This window comes from Rhamphochromis sp. 'chilingali' (genome assembly GCF_963969265.1).
Source record: "Rhamphochromis sp. 'chilingali' genome assembly, chromosome: 1".
NCBI lineage: Eukaryota > Metazoa > Chordata > Actinopteri > Cichliformes > Cichlidae > Rhamphochromis > Rhamphochromis sp. 'chilingali'.
This window is the reverse complement of record NC_137929.1, coordinates 58,291,243-58,318,070: the sequence shown is the minus strand read 5'-3', so window position 1 is coordinate 58,318,070 and position 26,828 is coordinate 58,291,243. Positions and strand designations below refer to the sequence as shown.

The following is a 26,828-nucleotide window of genomic DNA, read 5'->3' as shown; positions in this document are numbered from 1 at the left end:
TATTAGAGACATGGTTAAGCGTTTTGCATTTTGAATAATTTTAAAAAGTTTAAATTTGTTCAGTATTGAACAGCAGAAATGAGGTTTTCTTTTCGGAAGAATGTAAAAGGGAAAAAAAACAGCGGCTGACAGCGCTGTAAACAACAGTAGACTTGTGCGTAACAAGCAAGCGAATAATGAAGAAAGGGAAACTGTTCTTGAAGTACAGAGATAGAGAGAGAGAGAGAGAGAGAGAGAGAGAGAGAGAGAGGGAGGGAGAGAGAGAGGGAGAGAGCTGTGCATCGCGGTGGAAGCAAAACAGTAAAAGTCAGAGTGAATACATGACGATGTTTATGTGAATCTTCTTTTGCTGCTGGTTCGGTCAATATTGTTTGGAGAGAGATCAAACTAACAGCTTTAGAATCGGCGCATAAAGGGCGTGAACACAAAGCTTGGACCCGCCGACACATCAGAATCAGCAAGCTGTCGGCTTTCAGCCCCGACCGTGTCCTTGCCGTCGGGTGAGAAAGGCGACATCTCACTGATTCTGATCCGCGGGTCGCGCTGTGTGTTTAAGTCTATGTGCAGAATCCGTGTTCCTGCTCTCATTTACTGTCTTAACTGTTTGGTGGTTCTTGAAATTTTGTGAGATGTCACCAGAGATTCTGGCATTTCGGGCAAAATAAATTTATATTAAAAAAATCGATTCAGGATTTTAATGAATCGATTTTACGTTATCCAAGCCGGAATCGATTTTAATCGATGAATCGATTATAAAAACCCACCCCTAATATTGACACTGTTACTGCAGTCCTCTGTAGGTGGCTATGGTAGCACTAAGACAACACTGCCACCTAGAGGTCAAACTGAAACATTTTTCTTTCCTTTTCTGCAAAGTTTGTAAGATTCAAAAGAAGATTAAAAAATTAACGTTTGTCGTGAAAGATGAACAATGTTACTGAGGAAGAAAAGTAGGAAAAAAACAGCAGCTGGTGATAAACTGGACTCACTCAGACTGACACAAGTGCAAAAATATAAACAGAATTTTATAGTTTCTACTTGTGGCCACTTTATTAGGTATAAGATGCTTGTTACATGTTTGACGCCTTTTTGTCACCTGAAACTTTGGAAGCTGTGATGTATTTGAAGTTTGTGGAAAAATGTGCATGTAGAGCAGCAAAATGCGTGCGTGTGTGGGTTTCCTCTTATAATCTAAAGATGTAAAATGTAAACACGATAAGCAAGCTCAGGGGATCTCCAGGCCCCAAGGTTTTAGATGTGTCCTTGATTCAACACAGCTAATTTAAATGGCTAAATGACCTCCTCAACATGTCTCGTAGTTCTTCAGAGGCCTGCCAATGAACTAATAATTGGATTCAGGCTGCCGAGGCCTGGAGTTGTTCTAGTTGTTGCCTGGTCTAGTTGTTTGTCTCTCTGTGTCAGCCCTGTGAAGGTCCAGGATGTACCATGTCTCTCACTCTGTGACAGGAAATAATCCGATACTTTGATCTGCAGGGCTGTCACTTCAGTTTAACCCAAAACTAATTCTATGGATGTGAAGGAAGGTAACAACATGTTACCTGGCCAGTAAAACATGTCAAAAATTATTTTTCACCATCAGATCCTGAGTCGTCTATGTGCTAATGAAGATGATATTATTATGTTCTGTGAAGGCTGTTCGAGGCAACAGGTAGGCCTACAGGACAAAGTCAACGTTACGATTCACACTAGAGTTTTAGCTACTGATCATTTTATTTATCATTAATTCTATTCACCTTCAGCTTTAGCTTTCAGGCCCATCCACCAAGCTGCTGCTGACTTCCCCTATATGCACTGAGCATTTATTTTCCACTCCCCATTTTCACTTTTTCATTCTGCAGATGTTTACATATCTCAACTATGCTAGATAGTCTCTATTTTCTCTTCCACTGTTTGTGTTTGTTTCTTTTCACCACCTCAAAGATTCGTGCAAGATTGCTTCTCCTCCCTGAGTCTGGTTCCGCCATAGATTTATGAAGGGAGTTTGTCCTCCCCAGTGCTTGCAGGTGCTTGCTTGTATATAAATAAACTTTCAATGTGGGATGTTTTTTTTATTCATGGTCATAACAACAACAACCAGTCACATCAAGAAAGTTATGTTGGACTTAGGCCACTTCATGACTTTTGTTCTGCACAACAGCAAAGCTGTGTTCCAGTATTTACATAATCAAGTATTTATATTTCCATTTCATGAATCAGGAAGATGTGCAAAAGTTGTGATATCTCAGTTGCTTTCTCTTTCTCCTCTCTTGCTTAGCAGAAGTGCTTTAAATCACAAGATTTACTCACGCCCTCCTTCCCTCCCATGTTCTCAGGGCTGTTCGCAAAAAACTTCTCTGTTTGGTTCAGACTGCACACTGTAAAAAAATATTCCGTAGAAAAACAGAAAATGTCCTGGTAATTTTCTGCCAGTACATTTTCTGTTTTTTTACGGAGGTTTGACGGACCTTTCTGTAAATGATAAAACGGAAAATTCTGTAGATTTACAGTATACTCTCTGTACTATTTACGGACATTTCCTTCAGCTATAAAACAGAAAATTCCGTTTATTCACAGTATATTTTCTGTATCATTAACTGATATTTTCCGTTAATAGAAAAATTGAAATTTCTGTTTATATTACTATTTCCAAGCACTTCTTTTCACTGTAACTCATTAAATATAGTTCTTTATATCCTTAAACGTACATTTCTATGCAATTACAACCTAGTACACCATGTACTCAAAAATTCATAAATTAAAACTTAAATTAATTTGTGCTTCGTACACAACAACATTGGTACAATTAATGTTAAATATTCTTTTATTCTCCTTAACTCAAACACTATACTTAAATATAATGACAGCATCCATCTTGTCATAAAACTACTAAACAGCTGATACATGAACAAAATAACTCACAAGCTTTCAAATTTGAGCATTTTTATTTCCTTGAAATCAGGTTGCCCTCATGTAAATGTGTTTATTTACATTCATTCAAGTGGCTACCAAGTGTTTTCTTCAAACAGGACACCTGACAAACAAAAAATGTCATATTTAACGACATGTTCACATTTAATAATATCCAGAGTACCTTTTAGTTAGAATCACTGCCTTGTGGTAGTTTTGCCTCAGCCAAATGGTTAAGGTGTGGTTTACATCCATCTCTGTCCACTTATGATACAGTATACACATGTAGTCAGTTATAGCCAAACACCTTTGATTACTGAATTGCATTCACTTCATTAATGAAGTGAATGTAATTCACATTTGTGTGAACATTTGTCTGAGATTAACTCTTTGGGCTCTTTACCAGAGGTGGGACCAAGTCATTGTTTTGCAAGTCTCAAGTAAGTCTCAAGTCTTTATCCTCAAGTCTCAAGTCAAGTCTCAAGTAATGTCAGGCAAGTCAGAGTCGAGTCTCAAGTCACTGGTGTAAAAGTCCGAGTCAAGTCACAAGTCTGAAATTTTGAATTTCAAGTCCTTTCGAGTCATTAAAAAAAACGAAAAAAAGCATGTTGCAGTTATGCTAAATGTAAATATTAGACCATGTAATTTTTAAATCTGTGTTTTTCTCAACACATGACAAAATAGTGAACTTAGAAAATATACACAAATTGTGAAATTGCACCTCTTTAGAATGCAGCTCAATTAAACCTAGCTCCAAGAATAATTTTCACCGACAGTTCTGAGATAAGCTGCATGTTATTCTTGGATGCGGTTGTAGGACCGGCTTTAAAATCGCATGACAAAAATATCACACACATTAAAAAAAAACTGCATCACCAACGTAGCCTGGAAAACATTTGCTAGTTAGATGAAGTCAGCTATCTCATATTTATATGCATATTTATAAGCATACGGTTCTTGGAGTGAGTGCATACACTCATGAAGTTTAGTAACTTCAGGTCACTGCAACAAGCCCAGGTACAGTTTACCGACGGATGGGTACAGGACCTTGAAACGCACCGTGTAGAACGAAAGACCATCGTACGTATCATATAAGTTTACCAGTCTCACAAATCGTCTTCATAAATACACATTCGTTAACCGTTTATTAATAGGACCTTTGAGCTCAACTGTAATTAATTAGTAGTGGAAATAATTTCTGGTACGCATCACAGAAATGTAGCAGTGACAATAATACTGTATGCTGTAATCGTACTGGGCAATTAGTGATACAAAAAACCTGTTTTATCCTGTGAATAAAAGTATATGTTTTTGTCAATGTACCATAATAACAGAGGCGAAACACAATATTGTGTCAGGACAATTCACTATTTATGCACAATAAATAAAGGAGCATAGCACGACAATTTCTGTTCAGCACCAGACTTGCTTGTAACCTATATCACTAATTATGTTATGAAAATGACGTATTAACTACAACAGCAGACTGACCTTTGTGGAAATGCTTGGAGCAGACTAACCTGTGAGCTGGAGTGTTCTGGGACGTTATATTTGATCTTTGAATGGCTGCAATCCAGGCCATCCGTCGCCTGTTTGTCACTTCGGAAACATGGCTCGAACAATTTCTCTTAAACGTCGTAATCCGATAACAACCGATCTCTTTACCCGTCGGCTTCCCGTGGCTGTCATGCGACCGGCTATTGCAGTTAATAATACAACAGCTTCTTGACATTTTTGTGTTTCTTTTTATCTCTGTGTAACTGATTTTAATTGAAAGCCTGCGTGCGCTAGTACTTCTTGCCACGAGTTCCCAGAATCCTTTGCGGTTCTACCCGTGAATGACGTCACATTTTCAATCTCTATATAATATGCATGTTAAATTTTATATTTGGGGTGAAATATCAAGTCTTTTCAAGTAAACCGGTTCAAGTCCAATTCAAGTCCCAAGTCATTGGTGTAAAAGTCCAAGTCAAGTCACAAGTCTTAGAACATTTTTTCAAGTCAAGTCTAAAGTCATAAAATTAATGACTCGAGTCTGACTCGAGTCCAAGTCATGTGACTCGAGTCCACACCTCTGCTCTTTACCTTACAATATAACATACTTGAGTCAAAATTTGTTGACTGTTTAAGTGGTGCCACATGAATACAACTGAACAGATCTAAAGAAGATGTTCCTGAACTTTGGGTTTATTCGAACAGGACTGATGGATAACCACAGGACTTTTCCCCATATGATAACTACAACACATAATAAATTAAGACAGATTACTGTCCCAAACTTAAAGATAAAAGTGTATTTACGGGACTTGTTTTGTCAGTGAGGAGCAAAGTATAATTAGAAGTGCTTGTTCTGATGAAAAGTTAAACTGTAAACAGCAGCATAGTGAATAAGGATCTGTGTCCACGAATCCTCAGCAGTGACAACACTTAAACATCATAGTTCAAAATCCTTAATGCACACCTTTTTCTCCACGGTGTTCAAATTCTCTAAGCTGGTTAAGTAGAGGAAAAAGTCTGACATATTTCATGACCATTAAATGTTAGACAAGGCTCTGAAAACGAGGTTACAGTTACAAACAAAAACCTCTGCTTGTGCGCACAGACCCTAAATCACAACAAATAAGACAATAGTAAGACAAATTACTACAAAGTCTTGTTACCGCTCTTCATATAACAGTGTGACAAAGTCCTGAATGCAGCCTGCATGTTAGTACATCAAGGTCCATCTGAGCTTTAAGTAAAATACACTCAGCTTTTCCTTGGATTTTAAGAGTTGCTCAGTTCATACAGGAACTGCAGCAGTCGGAGTTAACGTGTCGCTGTGTTGCTCCTCCGTGTCAGCCATTGAGACTAGTCGCAATTTATTCTGAGGAAAAAAGAGAAACAACAAGACATTTTTAAAAAGTTTGTATTTTTATAATTTTTTTTTTACCTAGAGCATAAACAACATAAACAAAAAAAGGATTAGGGCTGTGCGATATGACGATATATATCAGATTACGATATCAAAATGTCTATCGTTTCATATTATACACTATTCTTTGTTTTGTGGTGTTGCAAAATAAACTGTTTACGGCAATATTTTTTTCATGGTTTTGATGGTCACTGTAGTTGCTATATTATTTCTTAAAGTTCTCTCCTTCTCTTATACTTAAAATAACCACACTATGGACGGACAAGTGACTGTTTTTACGCGTACTCTCGTTACCAACAATGAGGATAAAACCATCGTGTGGCTCCGCCGTCCGCTTGTTTATTTTCCACATAAACCTTTCACAATAAAGCTCAAGTTTCTGTTGAGACTTTTCAAACTAAACTGAAATGATATACATTATTCTCAAACATAAAATTTCAGAATATGCATCAAACAAATGACCTCAAATAAAAACATCAAGTAACTATAAATGGCGCTTACAGTCACCACGCAGATGAAGGCACAGAGAATACCAGCATGGCCAGCAAGGATGAGGCAGAACCAGAAGGACCAGTCAAAAGAAATCGAGGACCTTATTGTTAAATGAGGGGCTACCTCTGTAGCATGGACATGATTTGGTTATGAAAAGTCTGACACGCCCCAGAAAACTGTACTATGCAAATTATGCCACAAACTGGTCCCCACCACCACTCGAACACGACAAACCTCTTTAACCACCTACACAAGAATCACATGAAAGAGTTTCGAGAGAGTTTACGAATGAAAAGCAAAAAAGAGTCGTCAGGTGCTCAAAATAATCCTTAGACTCAAACGTTAGAACAGGCTTTTCCTTGCAGCACGCCGTCTAATAAATACTCAGAAAGAAAATGACGGCCATTTAAACTCATGTCTAAAAATGTATAGTTTCATGCATCGGTCAAAACACTCGACTCCTGGTACACGACGCCCAACTGAAAACATTTCACATAAGTCGAGTTGCCCGAGAATCACAGAATTTACAGAAAATGCACTATTTTGTGATATATATCGTTATCAGGAGAGATACGTCTTATATTGGGATATGAGACTTTAGTCATATCACGCAGCCCTACAAAGGATTATAATTCACGTAGAGTTGCATACACATAACACCATTCTGTTGCAACAAAAGCAGTTTATAATTAAAGTAACATACATACCTTGAAAAACTAAATCAACCACAACATTAAACTCACCTTGTGTTTGTAGAGAAGGTGATCAGGGTTTTTCTTCATTTCCTGAGACCAGCTGCTCTGGATCATCACCAGCTTGTATCTTCATCTTTTTTTTCCACTCGGGGAAGTCTTTCCTTTTCTTGGCCATTGCTCTGCACTGGAAAACCAAAGTGTGTGATCAAAGGTGAAATAAGGGATATTTTTCCACTGCAGGACTTAAAGTGCTTCAAGTAGTGATAGCTGTTGATCCATTTCTCAAATAATCTGTAAGGATCTGGATTTTTAAGAAAGATACAAATATCTCTGCTTATATTTGGCTAAAAGCTTGATATAGACAAGGCATATAGAGCCCCTGCACACCAGCACTGCGCTTACATTATAGTTCAATCAAGAAATAGTTGTGTGGATGCTTTAAGCATCCACACTATTGAGTTCCTGTTTCTCTTTATTCTTTATTATTGTGTGGATGCTTTAAGCATCCACACTATTGAGTTCCTGTTTCTCTTTATTCTTTATTATTATTATTATTATTCTAGTTGCTTCCGTACACTTTTTGGCACTTAACTACTTCCACAATTTTCAGCCGATTTTCACCGTTCAAATTTTAAACTATTCTGCTATTTCTGCTAATTTACGCTATGATTTTTGCTATTTTTCACTATTATACTTTTTAAAATATTAAGCTTTTTTCCTTTAATTTGTCCCATTGAAATGAATGGGAAACTTCTGCAATTCTGCTAAATTTTGCTTGTTTTTGAAACTTAACTACTTCCTCATATTTTCACCTAGAACAACCATTCAAATTTTAAAATGTTCACAAATTATTGGGCTATTCAGGTATGATTCAGCTTTTTCAAATCTTCTACTGTTTTACTTTTATGCCTCTTAAAGTTTTGAGTTGCAAAATTGTGATTTTTCACAAAATACATGCGTTGTTATGGTTGCTATGCTCTTGGCTTCCAGTGTGTCACTGAAGGTTTTGCAGTCTTCTCTTCATGTCCGAACAACTGTTTGCTACTTGCTCAATTTTCACTCAACTTCCACAAATTATACATCAAAACGTAGGTATTTTTGCTGGCTTTCAGGAAATGTCACTATCATTGTTGTGGGATTTATAGAATTTTCGCAAATCTCCTCAGACCAACACAATGTCAGAAAACTCTCCATATAAAGTCAATGGAGAGCTTGTTCAAAATCACCGCTGGATTTCTGTAATGAGAGGCATATTCGAATCGTCATATCTCCTTAACGAAGCAAAGTTAAGACATGAGGCTTGTCCCCGAATATCTTCAGACACCCCTGACGCTCACAATTCAAGAATTTCTTTCTCACCTATTACCGTTCTGAAATGAGTTGGACTTGTTTGAGGGTAGGAAATTTGTCCTTCGCTCAGATTTCTTCAGATTTAAAACTCTGGAAATGAACCACTTTTTTCTCTCGTCATAACTTTTTTTTGGATTTCCACAGAGACCTGAAAATTTCCATGACTGTTCACCAAAGCCTGCTGTCTCTTACGGTGAAAGAATGATATCGATACTCCAAATAGATTTCGAGTTACAAAGCGTTGTTTGAGGGCAAGTCAAGGCAGTTTTTGCTTCGCTCTACTCAGTTATGGTGCATTAGAAGTCAAATATCTTTAATAATTCATATTTTAATGATAAATTGTAAACACTGGAAGATTCCCCCATCTCTTCTGAACAAAACGGTGTAAGAATGACTGCTCTAGCCCCTACGGTTTGGAAATTATGGTCATTTGTTTGAGGGGAGTCCTCACTATGAGAAATAGGCTGCAATAATCCTGTGCCTCTCTGTGCTGCGTGTGTAAAAAGAGGCACATGTTTTGGCGGGAAAAAGTACACAGGCTCTCTGATTGGTGGATTCAAATTCAGCAGCTCCCAGGCTGACCTAGAAACTTACTTCTCTCTCCCTGTGCATTTTTTTGCTGATTTTTTCATTTAACAAGTATATTTGAGGGACCCTCAGCATGTTCAGCATTTTTTCAGCTGTCCATTTTGCTTTTCCAATTTTTCTGTTTAACTTATTACTATTGTGCTAAATCATACTGTTTCTGCTATTTTATAAGATTTGTGCTTAATATAGTATTTCTGCTTTTAATAGGATTTGTGCTTAATATAGTATTTCTGCTTTTTATAGAATTTGTGCTTAATATAGTATTTCTGCTTTTTATATGATTTGTGCTTAATATGGTATTTCTGCTAAATTATAGTATTTCTGCTTTTTATAGGATTTGTGCTAAAACATAGTATTTCTACTAAATGTAGTATTTATGCTTAATCATACTATTTCTGCTTTTTATAGGATTTGTGCTTAATATAGTATTTCTGCTTTTTATAGGATTTGTGCTAAAACATAGTATTTCTACTAAATGTAGTATTTATGCTTAATCATAGTATTTCTATATATTTCTGCCTGGTCCCCAGGCAGCCAATCCTCTGTGAGGACTTAGACATTCAAATTTTCAAATCAGGTCCTGCACGGTTTCCCAGCCAATCATATATGTGTCCTGAGGCATTCAAATTTGCATATTGGGGACTTCATGGCTTCTAAGCCAGCCAATCATATCTGAGGGCTGAGGAATTCAAATCCACAAATCAGGGCCTGCACAGCTTCCCAGCCAGCCAATCATGTATGTGGGCTCCAGGTATTCAAATTTGCATATTGGGGAATTCGTGGCTTCTAAGTCAACAAGTCATCCGTGTCATATATCTCTAAAAATTCATATTTTAATGATAAATTGTCAACACTTGAAGATTCCCCCATCTCTTCTGAACAAAACGGTGTAAGAATGACCGTTCTAGCTCCTACGGTTAGGAAATTATGGTCATTTGTTTGAGGGGAGTCGTCATTATGAGAAATAGACTGCAATGATCCTGTGTCTCTCTGTGCTGCGTGTGTAAAAAGGATGCACCTGTTTTGGAGGGAAAGAGTGCACAGGCTCTCTGATTGGTGGATTCAAATTCAGCAGCTCCCAGGCTGACCTAGAAACTCACTTTTCTCTCCCTGTGTGTGTGTGTGTGTGTGTGTGTGTGTGTGTGTGTGTGTGTGTGTGTGTTTAGTGGGAGAGAGAGGACCCTGCCCTTATTTGGTAGCATGTCGTTGTAGGATTTAAATTGAATATAGTTAGACTGGTTGACTGAATTGGATCTTGTGTGTGTGTCTCTCTGTGCATGTGTGTTTCCTCATGTGTACATATTTGTAATTGTGTGGCTGTCATAAATTTTTTTTCCAGATTTTTGTCATTTAACAAGTATATTTGAGGGACCCTCAGCATGTTCAGCATTTTTTCAGCTGTCCATTTTGCTTTTCCAATTTTTCTGTTTAACTTATTACTATTGTGCTAAATCATACTATTTCTGCTATTTTATAAGATTTGTGCTTAATATACTATTTCTGCTTTTATAGGATTTGTGCTTAATATAGTATTTCTGCTTTTTATAAGATTTGTGCTTAATATAGTATTTCTGCTAAATGTAGTATTTATGCTTAATCATATTATTTCTGCTTTTCATAGGATTTGTGCTTAATATAGTATTTCTGCTAAATTTAGTATTTCTGATTAATTATAGTTTTTCTACTAAATCATAGTACAGTATTTCTGCTTTTTATGGGATTTGTGCTAAAACAAAGTATTTCTACTAAATGTAGTATTTATGCTTAATCATACCATTTCTGCTTTTTATAGGATTTGTGCTTAATATAGTATTTCTGCTAAATTATAGTATTTCTGCCAAATTATAATATTTGTGCTAAAACATAGTCTTAATTTAAAATTACAATATTCATAGTTCATCACAGTGTCTCTGGTAAATCACAATATTTCTGCTCTGTTGTATTATTTTTCTAAATCATAGTGTTTCTGTAATGTTTAAGTATTTTTGGCTAAATATATTCTTTCTGTTATCTTATACTATTTCTCCTAAATTCTTGTATTTTTGAGAAGTTATCATGTTTCTGGTAAGTTACAATATTTCTGCTAAATTCTGCTATGCTATTGTATCTCTGCCAAGTATTATGTTTCCTCTAAGATATTGCAGTTCTGCTAAGTTATTCCATTTTAGCAAACTTCTTTTGCTTCTGCAAAGTTTTTACAATTTCTGCAACTTTTCAGCTTTTTCAGCTAGTTTTTGCATACAGCTTCAGCTTTAAAGCATCCACACTGCATTTTCGCAGGAAATGCAAATTTTTCTAGTTATTATTCTAGTTGCTTCCGTACACTTTTTGGCACTTAACTACTTCCACAATTTTCAGCCGATTTTCACCGTTCAAATTTTAAACTATTCTGCTATTTCTGCTAATTTACGCTACGATTTTTGCTATTTTTAACTATTATACTTTTTAAAATATTCCACTTTTTTCCTTTAATTTGTCCCATTGAAATGAATGGGAAACTTCTGCAATTCTGCTAAAATTTGCTTGTTTTTGAAACTTAACTACTTCCTCATATTTTCACCTAGAACAACCATTCAAACTTTAAAATGTTCATAAATTATTGGGCTATTCAGGTATGATTCAGCTTTTTGAAATCTTTTACTGTTTTACTTTTATGCCTCTTAAAGTTTTGAGTTGCAAAATTGTGATTTTTCACAAAATACATGCGTTGTTATGGTTGCTATGCTCTTGGCTTCCAGTGTGTCACTGAAGGTTTTGCAATTTTCACTTCATGTCCGAACAACTTCTTGCTACTTGCTCAATTTTCACTCAACTTCCACAAATTATACATCAAAACGTAGGTATTTTTGCTGGCTTTCAGAAAATGTCACTATCATTGTTGTGGGATTTATAGAATTTTTGCAAATCTCCTCAGACCAACACAAGGTCTCAAAACTCTCCATATAAAGTCAATGGAGAGCTTGTTCAAAATCATCGCTGGATTTCTGTAATGAGAGGCATATTCGAATCGTCATATCTCCTTAACGAAGCGACTTTAAGACATGAGGCTTGTCCCCGAATATCTTCAGACACCCCTGACGCTCACAATTCAAGAATTTCTTTCTCACCTATTACCGTTCTGAAATGAGTTGGACTTGTTTGAGGGTAGGAAATTCGTCCTTCGCTCAGATTTCTTCAGATTTAAAACTCTGGAAATGAACCACTTTTTTCTCTCGTCATAACTTTTTTTTGGATTTCCACAGAGACCTGAAAATTTCCATGACTGTTCACCAAAGCCTGCTGTCTCTTACGGTGAAAGAATGATATCGATACTCCAAATAGATTTCGAGTTACAAAGCGTTGTTTGAGGGCAAGTCAAGGCAGTTTTTGCTTCGCTCTACTCAGTTATGGTGCATTAGAAGTCAAATATCTTTAATAATTCATATTTTAATGATAAATTGTAAACACTGGAAGATTCCCCCATCTCTTCTGAACAAAACGGTGTAAGAATGACCGCTCTAGCCCCTACGGTTAGGAAATTATGGTCATTTGTTTGAGGGGAGTCCTCACTATGAGAAATAGGCTGCAATAATCCTGTGCCTCTCTCTGCTGCGTGTGTAAAAAGATGCACCTGTTTTGGCGGGAAAAAGTACACAGGCTCTCTGATTGGTGGATTCAAATTCAGCAGCTCCCAGGCTGACCTAGAAACTTACTTCTCTCTCCCTGTGCATTTTTATGCTGATTTTTTCATTTAACAAGTATATTTGAGGGACCCTCAGCATGTTCAGCATTTTTTCAGCTGTCCATTTTGCTTTTCCAATTTTTCTGTTTAACTTATTACTATTGTGCTAAATCATACTGTTTCTGCTATTTCATAAGATTTGTGCTTAATATAGTATTTCTGCTTTTAATAGGATTTGTGCTTAATATAGTATTTCTGCTTTTTATAGAATTTGTGCTTAATATAGTATTTCTGCTTTTTATATGATTTGTGCTTAATATGGTATTTCTGCTAAATTATAGTATTTCTGCTAAATCATACTATTTCTGCTTTTTATAGGATTTGTGCTTAATATAGTATTTCTGCTAAATTATAGTATTTCTGCTTTTTATAGGATTTGTGCTAAAACATAGTATTTCTACTAAATGTAGTATTTATGCTTAATCATAGTATTTCTATATATTTCTGCCTGGTCCCCAGGCAGCCAATCCTCTGTGAGGACTTAGACATTCAAATTTTCAAATCAGGTCCTGCACGGTTTCTCAGCCAATCATATATGTGTCCTGAGGCATTCAAATTTGCATATTGGGGACTTCATGGCTTCTAAGCCAGCCAATCATATCTGAGGGCTGAGGAATTCAAATCCACAAATCAGGGCCTGCACAGCTTCCCAGCCAGCCAATCATGTATGTGGGCTCCAGGTATTCAAATTTGCATATTGGGGAATTCGTGGCTTCTAAGTCAACAAGTCATCCGTGTCATATATCTCTAAAAATTCATATTTTAATGATAAATTGTCAACACTTGAAGATTCCCCCATCTCTTCTGAACAAAACGGTGTAAGAATGACCGTTCTAGCTCCTACGGTTAGGAAATTATGGTCATTTGTTTGAGGGGAGTCGTCATTATGAGAAATAGACTGCAATGATCCTGTGTCTCTCTGTGCTGCGTGTGTAAAAAGGATGCACCTGTTTTGGAGGGAAAGAGTGCACAGGCTCTCTGATTGGTGGATTCAAATTCAGCAGCTCCCAGGCTGACCTAGAAACTCACTTTTCTCTCCCTCTGTGTGTGTGTGTGTGTGTGTGTGTGTGTGTGTGTGTGTGTGTGTGTGTGTGTGTGACAGAGAGAGAGAGAGAGAGAGAGAGAGAGAGGCTTTTAATGGGATGATCTCATTCTAAGATTCAAATTCAATATATTTAGACTGGTTGACTGAATTGGATCTTGTGTGTGTGTCTCTCTGTGCATGTGTGTTTTCTTATGTGTACATATTTGTGATTGTGTGGCTGTTATAGATTTTTTTGCTGATTTTTTTCATTTAACAAGTATATTTGAGGGACCCTCAGCATGTTCAGCATTTTTTCAGCTGTCCATTTTGCTTTTCCAATTTTTCTGTTTAACTTATTACTATTGTGCTAAATAATACTATTTCTGCTATTTTATAAGATTTGTGCCTAATATAGTATTTCTGCTAAATTACAATATTTCTGCTTTTTATACTATTTGTGCTAAAACATAGTATTTCTACTAAATGTAGTATTTATGCTTAATCATACTATTTCTGCTTTTTATGGGATTTGTGCCTAATATAGTATTTCTGCTTTTTATACTATTTGTGCTAAAACATAGTATTTCTACTAAATGAAGTGTTTATGCTTAATCATCCTATTTCTGCTTTTTATAGGATTTGTGCTTAATATAGTATTTCTGCTAAATTATAGTATTTCTGCTTTTTATAGTATTTATGCTAAAACATAGTATTTCTACTAAATGTAGTATTTATGCTTAATCATAGTATTTCTATATATTTCTGCCAGGTCCCCAGGCAGCCAATCCTCTGTGAGGACTGAGAAATTCAAATTTTCAAATCAGGGCCTGCACGGTTTCCCAGCCAGCCAATCATATATGTGTCCTGAGGCATTCAAATTTGCATATTGGGGCCTTCATGGCTTCTAAGCCAGCCAATCATAGCTGAGGAATTCAAATCCACAAATCAGGGCCTGCACGGCTTCCCAGCCAGCCAATCATATATGTGGTCTCAGGCATTCATATTTGCATATTGGGGCCTTCGTGGCTTCTAAGCCAGCCAATCATATCTGAGGGCTGAGGAATTCAAATCCACAAATCAGGGCCTGCACGGCTTCCCAGCCAGCCAATCACATATGTGGTCTCAGGCATTCAAATTTGCATATTGGGGAATTCGTGGCTTCTAAGTCAACAAGTCATCCATGTCATATATCTCTAAAAATTCATATTTTAATATTAAATTGTCAACACTTGAAGATTCCCCCATCTCTTCTGAACAAAACGGTGTAAGGATGACCGTTCTAGCCCCTACGGTTAGGAAATTACGGTCATTTGTTTGAGGGGAGTCGTCACTATGAGAAATAGACTGCAAAAATCCTGTGTCTCTCTGTGCTGCTGCGTGTGTAAACAACAGATGCACCTGTTTTGGTGGGGAAAAGTGCACAGCCTCTCTGATTGGTGGATTCAAATTCACCAGCTCCCAGGCTGACCTAGAAACTTACTTCTCTCTCCCTGTGTGTGTGTGTGTGTGTGTGTGTGTGACAGACAGAGAGAGAGAGAGAGAGAGAGAGAGAGAAAGGCTTTTAATGGGATGATCTCATTCTAAGATTTAAATTCAATATATTTAGACTGGTTGACTGAATTGGATCTTGTGTGTGGGTCTCTCTGTGCATGTGTGTTTCCTCATGTGTACATATTTGTGATTGTGTGGCTGTAATAAATTTTTTTGCAGATTTTTGTCATTTAACAAGTATATTTGAGGGACCCTCAGCATGTTCAGCATTTTTTCAGCTGTCCATTTTGCTTTTCCAATTTTTCTGTTTAACTTATTACTATTGTGCTAAATCATACTATTTCTGCTATTTTATAAGATTTGTGCTTAATATACTATTTCTGCTTTTATAGGATTTGTGCTTAATATAGTATTTCTGCTAAATGTAGTATTTATGCTTAATCATACTATTTCTGCTTTTCATAGTATTTGTGCTTAATATAGTATTTCTGCTAAATTTAGTATTTCTGATTAATTATAGTTTTTCTACTAAATCATAGTACAGTATTTCTGCTTTTTATGGGATTTGTGCTAAAACAAAGTATTTCTACTAAATGTAGTATTTGTGCTTAATCATACCATTTCTGCTTTTTATAGGATTTGTGCTTAATATAGTATTTCTGCTAAATTATAGTATTTCTGCCAAATTATAATATTTGTGCTAAAACATAGTCTCAATTTAAAATTACAATATTCATAGTTCATCACAGTGTCTCTGGTAAATCACAATATTTCTGCTCTGTTGTACTATTTTTCTAAATCATAGTGTTTCTGTAATGTTTAAGTATTTTTGGCTAAATATATTCTTTCTGTTATCTTATACTATTTCTCCTAAATTCTTGTATTTTTGAGAAGTTATCATGTTTCTGGTAAGTTACAATATTTCTGCTAAATTCTGCTATGCTATTGTATCTCTGCCAAGTATTATGTTTCCTCTAAGATATTGCAGTTCTGCTAAGTTATTCCATTTTAGCAAACTTCTTTTGCTTCTGCAAAGTTTTTACAATTTCTGCAACTTTTCAGCTTTTTCAGCTACTTTTTGCATACAGCTTCAGCTTTAAGCATCCACACTGCATTTTCGCAGGAAATGCAAATTTTTCTAGTTATTATTGATTTATTATTGAATTTTTTTAGTAATAATTTTTAGTATTTAATCACATTAGCACAGTGGGGTGACAAAAATATTCCACATACAAGAAATGCTGCTCAGCATTTCATAAATTACATTTTCAACAAATGTTGGAGTAAAAACACAGTTACAGGGAAAATGTGTCTGTCTGTAAATATTAACTAAACATTTCTATGTGCTACAAAATAGACATACTGTAATTGTAAATGTGCTGAGGTGAAACTATACTTTCAATAATTTTACCACTACAGTCTGTTAACCACCGAAATAATCTATGCTGGTCAGCTAGCTAAAAGTCTTTACTTTAGCAGCCCAAATCAGAGGCTAACATTAGCATTTGCTAGCGTCAGCCAGGAAGGTCTGAGGCTTAAACTAGGGTTAGTGTAACTTTGCCTGAAACCCTTTAAAGTGTACAGTAGAGCCAACTGTAAAACACAGGTATTGATACAGTACTTATTAGAGTCCTAGAATAATTTCTAGGACCATGAAGTTCTCACTTTCCCAGTTATCCACATCGCTGACTTTCGCTAATTAGCTAGTTAGCAGTCACAGCTGTGTAATACCCAGAGAGACACAGACAGCTAACTATAATATTTATGAAAACTGGTTCAGCCACTGAAGGGCAAAACTGGTGGTATCACAGTAAAAATTATTTTAACATTAATTAAAATAAAGCTTAAGTCATGTTAAACCTAAATAACAATTATTTTAAAAAATGAGTCAGCAAAATATTCCTGACTTGTCTGGAGACAGCCGAAACCAGTTAACAAATAAATTAACAATTCTTTCTAAATAAAAACACGGAGTCTTTTGAAAAACATTATTTTAATAAAACGAAACATGAGTTTTAATACTTACCACAAAAATTTGAAGGCAGTTTCTCCAACTTCAGAATCCAAAATCCAGATGAAGCCTGAAAGAAGCCTAATGGCTGCTCTTGCGCTTACTTTTCCCTCCTTTTCAGGTTCTTTTTCCCACAATGCATTGCAGTAGTTGAGAAATACAGAAAAATACCTGTAAATGACTAATACGGAAAATTCCTTCACGTTTATACAGTAGATTGTACTGTATTTTTACGGATTTTTTTTACAGTGCAGACAGTTTTCTCTCCAGGGATAAATTCTCTTAAAGTCAGGTTTTTGGGTCTAATTTTCAGAGATGGGCAGTAACGCGTTACAAGTGTGCTGCTACTGTGCTGCGTTACTGCGTTACTAAAACTGTGATTTTTTTTGCGAGAGTGTCTCATGACAATGACGTAAGCGAGTGCGACGCTCGTGGCAACAGCTGGATAATATATCGAGTGCGGGAGAGAGTATGAGCGTGCAGCTTCTAAAGTGTGGAAGTACTGACCTTACTTTGAGTTTGATTCCGTAAAAAGTGACAAAAACATTAGGGTCCGTTGTTCACTGCATGGGAAGAAAACGTCTTTTTACAGCAAAAAAAACACCTTAACTTCCGAGCAAACACCGAGTGCGCTGCTAAGGAATGGGAAATTCACAGACAAACTCGCGAATTCTTCCACTGACATGCGGCACAACTGCACCAGGGTAAACATCCGCCTGCTATACAGGTGAAAATAGAGTAACAGGACCGCTGAGTCTTTGATTTTATTTATTTTCTGCTGTGTTACACTTGCATTTATTTGAAAGACTGAGTGTAAACACCAAACAATATTACATTTTTTGTGCTGGAATGTGCAGAAAATAGGTTTAAATGTTAAAAAAAATTCTTCCAGTCAGAGAATGTTGCATATAATTTAATTTTTGCTTGATGCATAAAGTTAAAAGATTAAAACTAATAAAACAAGTTTTAAAAAGAGACGTTTCCATTTGATTACATTTTGTATGATGGATTATGCAGAAAAAGTAGAATTGGGCTGAAAGATCTATTTCTTTATCACCTATTCAGGTTGTAAATCGTGTTTTTAAAAAGTAACTAAGTAATTAATTACTTTTGAAAGAAGTAATCAGTTAAGTAACGGAATTACTTTTGGGGGAAGTAATCAGTAATTAGTTACTAATCAGTAATTAGTTACTGATTACTTTTTTCAAGTAACTTGACCAACACTGGTGATTTTCCAATCTGCAGGTGGGTGAAGAAGATTTTCAGCTCAGGCTACAAATCTGCTCTGTTAGTATTTAGTAAAGATAACTGCAAAAAATTCATTGTGTGAATAAGAAGGGAAATTAAATGCATTTGACTCTAAATCACAGTTTAGGCCTGTCCCTGTCAGACAGCAGAGAAATACTGAGTCACCATGATGGTTTTGTGGTTGGAAGCTGTGCAGCAGATTGCAGTACTTCCTGCACTCTGGATACAAAACAGAACCAGCTTCCTCGGTCATGTCTCTTCAGTGTTTCCCACAATCCTTTCTTAGAGATGTTTCAGAGTTGAGGCTAAATGACTCTGAAATCTTCAAGACATCAACAAAATTCATCAGCTATATTTTTTATAATCAGTCTCTTCTTTAAATAGTAAATGATAAATGGCCTGTATTTGTATGGCACATTACGCAGTCCCTAAGGACTCCAAAGCGCTTTACACTACATTCAGTCATCCACCCATTCACACACACATTCACACACTGGTGATTCCTCCTCCTCTTTCCTCCACCCACAGACAAAGCTGTTGATGAAACCTCTCTGTTCAGTTCAGACTACAGTCATGTCACGAACTCTCCATTTGTCATGGATGGATTCTCTTGAAGTCCTCTTGTTTTTGTTTGGGATTTGTGACGCTACATGTGAGTGAAAATGAGCATCTAATGTGTTTCATGTTTGTTTGTGTAAGAGCAGCTTACTTCATCTATGGTATTTCAAATTTTGCATTGCTGAAGTTTTAAAGTTTAGTTGAATATCAGTGTATTTTGAATCAGTTCTTCCAGGTTTGAAAGGGCAGAAAACAGTATAAAAAAATCAACAACTGTTTTAATTATCTAATACTTAAATGTTTAAGTCGCTCTAACTTGTGTCGAGGGATCAGCATGTTGTTTGTGTCACTTTTATTCCACTGACTGTTTCTCCAGCAATGATATTTCTCTGTAAGATCTTTTTCTATTGCTAGAATATTGTCTGAACAGACTGGTTGAACTGAACATGAGCAGGAGGAAGTTTCAGACTGATGAAATAAGACATTAAAATACCACAGTGACAAAGCATTGAAAGCTGAACAGCCTGGATGTTGTTACTTATATGATAACTTTAAAGGAACAACAGAAAATGTCTATCACATTTCCTTTCATTGCACATACAATAAATGTGTTGCTACATACTGCTATTCATCCTTTTCAATCAATATACCATAATTATTATTCATAGTTATTGTGGTGTGACCTCGTAATCTCGTTTGACCTTTGACATGCTTCAACACCAAACAGGCTGAACAAGGCTAGAAGCAGGTTGCGAGGTTAACATCTAGGGATTGATAAGATTTTCACGATTCCGATTCCATTTTCGATTCTGTTTAACGATTCGATTCTTTATCGATTCTTTTTAAAAAAGGAGAACACTAAGGTCGATTAGCTTAGAACTTTGTTTTATATCTTCTCTTTGAACAAGATAGAAATTTAGGAGTAACATGGCCTTACAAACCCAGCAGTGAGATCTTAAGAGATCCAGCCTACGGCTCTTCAATGTGGTGTCACAGGGTCCCCAGGAAAAAAAATTGTAAATGTAAAATAATAAAATAAATATTCTTCTGTAGCAATAACAAAGTATAACATAAATTATTCTGTAGCAATTACACAAGAATATCCAGTAATGTCCCTGCCTACAATTAAACACATTCACTTACCGAAAATCGGGGGCATCTGCTGTGGCAAATGGGTGCAAGCCTTTGACCACAAACTTAGTCACTGCTCGGTGACATTCGTCTATCCTGGCTTGAAAGGAGACGCTACCGGTAGACTGCAGCGAGAACTGCCAGCGAGCGCCAGCCAGACTCTGTCTCTCTCATCATGGTCACCTAAACGCACAGTAATAGCAGGTTTTGTAATAAGGCAGATCGCGCTAACATAATATGCACTGTTAGTTGATTATTTACCTGCCGCATTAACGGGAGAGGACGTGCAAACGTTACCGCTGCTGCTGGGTTGAGATTCACGAGTCCGGAGCGGGATTAAAAACACCATTCATTTAAGGTTATCGTGTGTTTTGTGAGCAAATGCTTTTGCATATTCGTAGTGTTTCCTCCCTTAAATGAAATATCTACTTTGCAAGTTGCCCTGTTGTCATCCGTTCTTGTAAAGTATAACCAAACTTTTTAGCGTTTGAGCCGCCGTGTTTCCTGCCAGGTAAATGACGCTCCGCAACGTGGTGACGTCATTCGGGGCGACTGGAATCGATAAGGGAATCGTTTGCAAAAATGGCAAACAATTCCAAGGAATTGAAACAGTGGGAACTGGTTCTCAACAAGAACCGGTTTTCGATACCCATCCCTATCTGCATGCTTCATTTGTGTAAAAACCTTCCAGGCATCTTTGAAGTTCTGTGAAAATTAAGTGAATCCCATGATACATAGGTTTGCAGATCCAACTTAAGGAGCAGTGACTTGAATTCATTTCCTGAACTTTAATATTTAACATATTAAACAGAGACTGTGATCTTATTTGGCTGCCTGTCACCCTCTTAGTGTCAGGGGCTGGGATCTGTGACCTAGCATTTTGAGTTGATTGTTATATTTGTGATTTCTTAGGTACATTGAAAGGATGTTAAATTATTGTATTGTTATCAGGTTGCCTTGAGTTTTAAGTCTAGTTTATTCTATTTAATCTTGGTTATGAGTTTGTTTCTGTTTACTATATTATATGGTCTGCATTTGGATCCGTTCCTTAAACACAACGGCGCTCCCTGCAATGACACTTAGTTTCCTTTAGAAGCATTGAGGGGACTGTTTAACAGGACTCCAGCTGGTGTTTCTGTGCAGCGATTAGCATCGCAAAGAAAAGAGGAACCCCAACACCAGGTTATACTGTAGAGTCTCCTCATAAGCCATTGTTGGTCTTATTTTTTGTGGTACTTAAATAGCAAAGCCAACTTCCTTCCTGCTTTTGCTCTTCTGTTTAGGTGCAAGAGACATACACGTAGCTTTCGTAGCTTTCTCTTTCCCCCTCTTTTTTGTAAGCAGAATTTTCTTGAATTACAAGACTTACTCTCGCCCTACTTTCCTCCTCCCATATCTTCAGAGCTGTTCACTAAAACTTCTCTGTTTCGTTCAGACTACGACACTCCTTAGAGTGTGCGAGATGAATTCTGTCAAAGTCGTGTTTTTGTTTCTGATTTGGATTGTAACATTGTAACACACTGCAGTCTGTAGGTGAGTGAACAAAGACTTTTTTAAAAGTCTCTTTTTAACCAAAAAAAACAAAACAAACATCAGTATGACAAGTGGGTCATGTTTGAAACTGTGTCCATGTGTTTAAATGACATTTGGTTTTTAAATATTATTTAGTACAATTGATTTTTTGTGTGTTGTTCAAATCACAAAAATCACAAAAAAGAAAAGAAAAAAGAAAAGCTGAGTACACTTTCTACTATGTGATAGAGTAGACAGCCAAACCACTCAAACCTTTAACCTGCTCTAACATGCATAGATGAGTCAGCATGTTGCTTGTGTTGTTTTTCCTCCTCAAATTCCTGCCAATGGCTGGATGAGTGTAAACAAGCCTAGTTTAACATTTTAACACAGTTATCACAGCAGTAAAACAACACTGATTTAAAAAAAGGGGGAAAAATACCTAAACACATTTTTTTCTTTTTAGAAAATTTGAGAAAGAAAGCTTGTGACTTCACACCTGAAAACTGTTAATAACAAACACTTAGAGGAACTCCAGGGAGCTGAGAGTCAGTGAATTGTAAAGAGTGCTAAAACATCATGAGGTCGGTATTTACTAAAAACACAGGGAAACAAGAACACTACTCCATTCATCTCTGATAAGTATGAAATCGCATGTTCAACAGGAACCTTAGAACATTTATTCCTTCATTATTTGATCATTTCTACCTCAGACAAGCTCATCTCTGATCCAAAAGATAAACTTGTTCAACTTTGGTCTCTATCCCTGTCTGAGGACTGTGTCTGTGATTCAGGTTGTTTTCATTGATTCAGTTGCAGTAAATAAAACAGAGGAGAAGCAGACTGTCATCACCTTCAGAGTTGGAACACAGTTCAACATCGGGTTTCTCTTTTCAGACCATTCTCTGTAAACTCTATACATGGTTGTGTGGGGAAACGCGACCAGATCAGAAACACAGATCTGAAAGTCGAGTACTGCAGCTGAGAGTAACCACACAACAGACGGCTAAAATAGAGCCTGGGTCTGTAGAAAAACATACATACGAGGCAGCAGAAAAGGAGCCTGTGTGGGTTCACTACCACAGTCTAAAAACACGAATGTCATGTTAACTTCTTACATGTGCTTATGCTGTTCTCGATCATATCTTCCCTCTCACTGACACTAACATAAAACTTAAAAACTACAAAAATGTGAAAAAGCAACACCAGGATGTCAACAAGGAAAACCTTTATTCATAAAGTTCACATGAGCAAAGCCAGGTGTTATGATATCACATGTAATTCAGTCACAGTGAACTCCCTCTGATGGAGCATGAGGTTAGAACTGATGCTCAGTGGTCACCGCCCCAATATCATCATAGTCCTCACACAATCTCTGCTCAGCATTGGTTGCTGTTGCCATGGGGATAGTGGGGTCATTTTCTGTAACATGAGGTCATCAGAGAAATAATACAAAAGCAATCATAAATGATAATGATAAGTTATCGAGGAGACTCAGGGAGTTACCTTTGGCTCTGCCTCGATATAGAGACATCACGATGAAAGTGGAGATGAATTATGGACAGAACACCACCAGGTGACAGACTACTCTGATCACAAGATGGAGGGTGGTAGAGTAAGGGGACAAAGCAGAGGTAGGTGGCATATTTTTAGAAGTGGTGGGCGAGGTTGTGGTTGTAGGTCTACCTGCAGAGAGAACCCCACCTGTTCAGTTAATATGTGGATGAAGTAAGAGGTGAAATCAGAGTGAAGCTCCTCACCTGTGACAGTGATCCAGCTGGATGGAGACTCTCCATGACCGCTGATGTCACACTTGTAGAGGCCTTCATCAGACCTGGAAACATGCTGGATGGTCATGTGACCTGTAGGCTGCTTCCTGATGAGGGAGCCATCTTTATAGAAAGCAGCTGGGAGGTTGGAGGGAGTGGTCTTTGTTTTACAGAGCAGAGTGACGTCATCTCCCTCCATCACAGGGAGGACAGGACTCTGCAGGATCACTGATCCACCTCAACACAGAGACAAACTACAGCATTTCATCCATTTACACACAGCTTCATCAACACTAACTCCACACACTCAGCTTACCAGTGACTGTCAGGTTAACCATGTTACTGATGGGACCCTCTCTGGACTCACACCAGTAAACTCCACTGTCTCGTTCAACGGTGTAGCTGATGTCACAGGAAGAGTTAACTGATGTTCCCCACCCATCTCCACACTGAGTCCTCTGTTGTTTGCTTGTGTTTCTCCTCAGAGTCCATCCAGCAGAGCTGTCGTCCTCCTCACAGCTCAGAGACACAAAGTCTCCTTTAAAGAACTGAGAGCTGCTGGGACTCACAGTCAGACGAGCTGTGAGGGGGATGTTTTGGGATTATGTAAACAAAATAAATTATCTTCTTGTAGTCTGTTAGAACCACTCGAGATTCAGACTGTCTGCTTCCTGTGGTTAAATTAAATACTGATCAGTATATTTAGAAACTGGAATTTTTAAGGGTGAATATACTTCCTTTATACTTTGGAAGGTCAATTAATCAGCAGGCTTCAGCCATCAATTACTGTAGTAATTATCATCTCATGCTACAGCAAAGCATAAAAAGGACCAAAGGTATAACCCATTAACTGATTTAAATGGACTGACCTTGATTTGTTGAGCTGCTCAGCAGTGGGATCAGAACTAAAGAGAAATGACACTGAGGTAAGTTTCAGTTTGACATTCAACAGAACAGAAGAACAAACAGAAAACCACCAAACTGTGGAGAACACAGACGTTATGTGTTTGGTTGAGTTACACACTGATGAGTGAAGAAAGTAGGAAACTTCTATTTACTACACAGAGTGCTGGCAATCTGTTAATATAACTGCAAAGAAAAGTAAAGAAAGTGAAAGCAAAGAAAGGAGCACTTTATAGAGTACAATTCATACCACGTGTCTGAATGTTTTTGAGGTATTTCTTTGTTTTGTAGTTTTATACTTCAGCTCCCGCACATTTTGGATTCAATCACTGTGTTCCTCAACATTTATAATAGATAAAGTTACACATCATTATATAAGTTGTTCTAACCATCTCAAGCTGCAACATTAAAACAAAACACACACAAATAAATGATATCCAATATCACTGATATAATTTGGAAGAATAAGTACTATTTCTTTAGGTATATTACTTTTTTTTGCCTGTTTATCATTATTCAAGAAGGATTCCGACTTTTACTAAAGAGTCAAAAAACTCAACTTATTAACTTTGTTTAAAGTCTTGTGCAGCCATCTGCATAGGTGGAGCATATTAACTGATAACTCAGTGTTTCCACATCAGTTTTCTACACTGTATTTATTTGTAAAGAAAATCTTTGATTTCCTGTTGACCCCTTTTCCTTGTCTCAATAATAATAACATGATCTAATACCTCTCCGATTCTACACGAAACTCACTGTTTAAATTGGAGTACCAACAGATTTTCATAGATCATTACAATGCACTTACAGAGCAGCCACAGCAGACATCTGTTCTTCATCCTGCTCTCGGTGATAACAGATCAATAGTTTAACCAGCTCACAGTCACTTATAGTCAAACCCTCCTCCTTTTCCTCTGTGACAGGTTGCCAGTGTTACGGTCATCAGTGAAATGGTTTCTCTGTCAGACTGCAAAAAATAAAAAAATAAAATCACTAAATGTTAAACCAAGCATTGAAAGTGGCTGAAGTCAATCAGGAAACCACAGACAACAATAAACACATATAAATGAACACATGTCAGTACCTGCCTCATGCCTTCATTGACAGTTACCTGTGTTCTGTGTGGCAAACGTTTCTTATATAATATGAGAGAATCTCAAAAGTGATTATCTGTGTATTTGATTAACTTTGATCTTAATCATCTCCTGTGTTGGTCGTGTTGCAGATTTGTGGAAACAATGTGGTTCTTTCTGTAGCTGACTGCAGCTCAGCTGAGAGACAGTGACCTGCAGTTGTTTTGATTGCTGCTTCTCTCTGCTTAAACCGTTGACTTGCTGTCAAAAACAGGTAAAACTTCTATTACTGAGACAAAGACCAACACTGTGATTGGTTCTGTTTATCCAAAGTCATCAGTGTGGGAGAGACACATTTATAAAGTCTTTTTTTAACCCCTGACTGTGAAGAAAACAGGAAAGGTTTTATGCACGTTGAGATGTCACTGTCTTTCTGACAACACTGCACCCTTAAATATTACATTGGGGCAGCAGCCTAAACAGAGAAGCCTAAGACGACCTTCTCCCCTGGGCACCTCCTCCAGCTTGTCCAGGGGAACAAGAAATCGTTCCCAGGCAAGCCAAGATACATAATCTCTCGAGGGTGTCCTGGCTCTGCCCCGGGGCCTCCTCATGATGGGACGGTCTGAAACACCTCACCGAGGAAGCATACCTTTCAGATCCCAGAAATACCTATTTTCAATGTGGACGAGCAGCGGCTCTACTCTGAGCTCCTCCTGGATGGTCAAACTCCTCATCCTATCTCTAAAGGAGAAGCCAGCTACCCTTAGGAGAAAGCTTATTTCCACTGCTTGTATCTGCGACCTTGTTCTTTCAGTCACTACCTAAAGCTGTTCCACTCTGCCTGTCGGTCCCAGTTGCTGCCTCCGGAGATTGAAGGGAGCAATCTTCAGCCTGATTGCTCCCTTCACCTCTGATGTCCACCATTTGTTCGGGGGTTACCACCACAACAAGCACCAACCACCTTGCGGCCATAGCTGAGTACAGCAGCAGCAATGGAGGTGTGGAAAATGGTCCGTTTGAGTTTAGTATCCCCAGTCTCCCTCGGAATGCTGTTGAAGCTCTACTGAATGTGGGAGTTGAAGATTTTGGAGATCAGGGCATCTGTCAGATGTTCCCAGTGTACCCTGAGTATACGTTTGGGTGCCTCAGGTCTGTCCAGCATCCTCCCCACCACATGATCCACGTGATCTGGTAACAGAACACCACTTGGGTTCAGATCTGGCAGAGCCTTCCTCCAGGTCTCGCTATCGTTTCCCACATAAGTGTTGAAATCTTTCAGTAGGACAACAGAGTCCACAGGTGGAGCACCTTTCAGCACACCGACTATATCTAGCCAGTACCTCTCAACCTCTTTGCCTAAACTCGGGCTCCTTCCAGAGAGGTGACATTCATTGTCCGAATAGCAAGTGTCAGTAGCCAGGGATCAGTCTGCCAGGGT

At 37.5% G+C, this 26,828-nt stretch overlaps 1 protein-coding gene and 1 long non-coding RNA gene across 2 annotated transcripts; both read right to left on the bottom strand.

The window, feature by feature from the left end:
- Positions 1-203: 203 nt before the first annotated feature.
- On the bottom strand, positions 204-20,646 carry LOC308392506. The gene is made up of 5 exons (XR_013970824.1): positions 20,392-20,646; positions 20,143-20,313; positions 17,209-18,763; positions 7,057-7,192; positions 204-5,773 (listed from the first exon to the last, which is right to left on the bottom strand). It is a non-coding gene; the product is annotated as an uncharacterized lncRNA (long non-coding RNA).
- Positions 20,647-22,960: 2,314 nt separating this feature from the next.
- On the bottom strand, positions 22,961-26,124 carry LOC308409289 (low affinity immunoglobulin gamma Fc region receptor III-like; the record flags this gene model as incomplete). The annotated part of the gene is given in 6 exon segments (XM_080901918.1): positions 22,961-23,064; positions 23,149-23,197; positions 23,201-23,328; positions 23,403-23,648; positions 23,728-23,991; positions 26,040-26,124. Coding segments are annotated over 6 exon segments (876 nt in total).
- Positions 26,125-26,828: the final 704 nt, after the last annotated feature.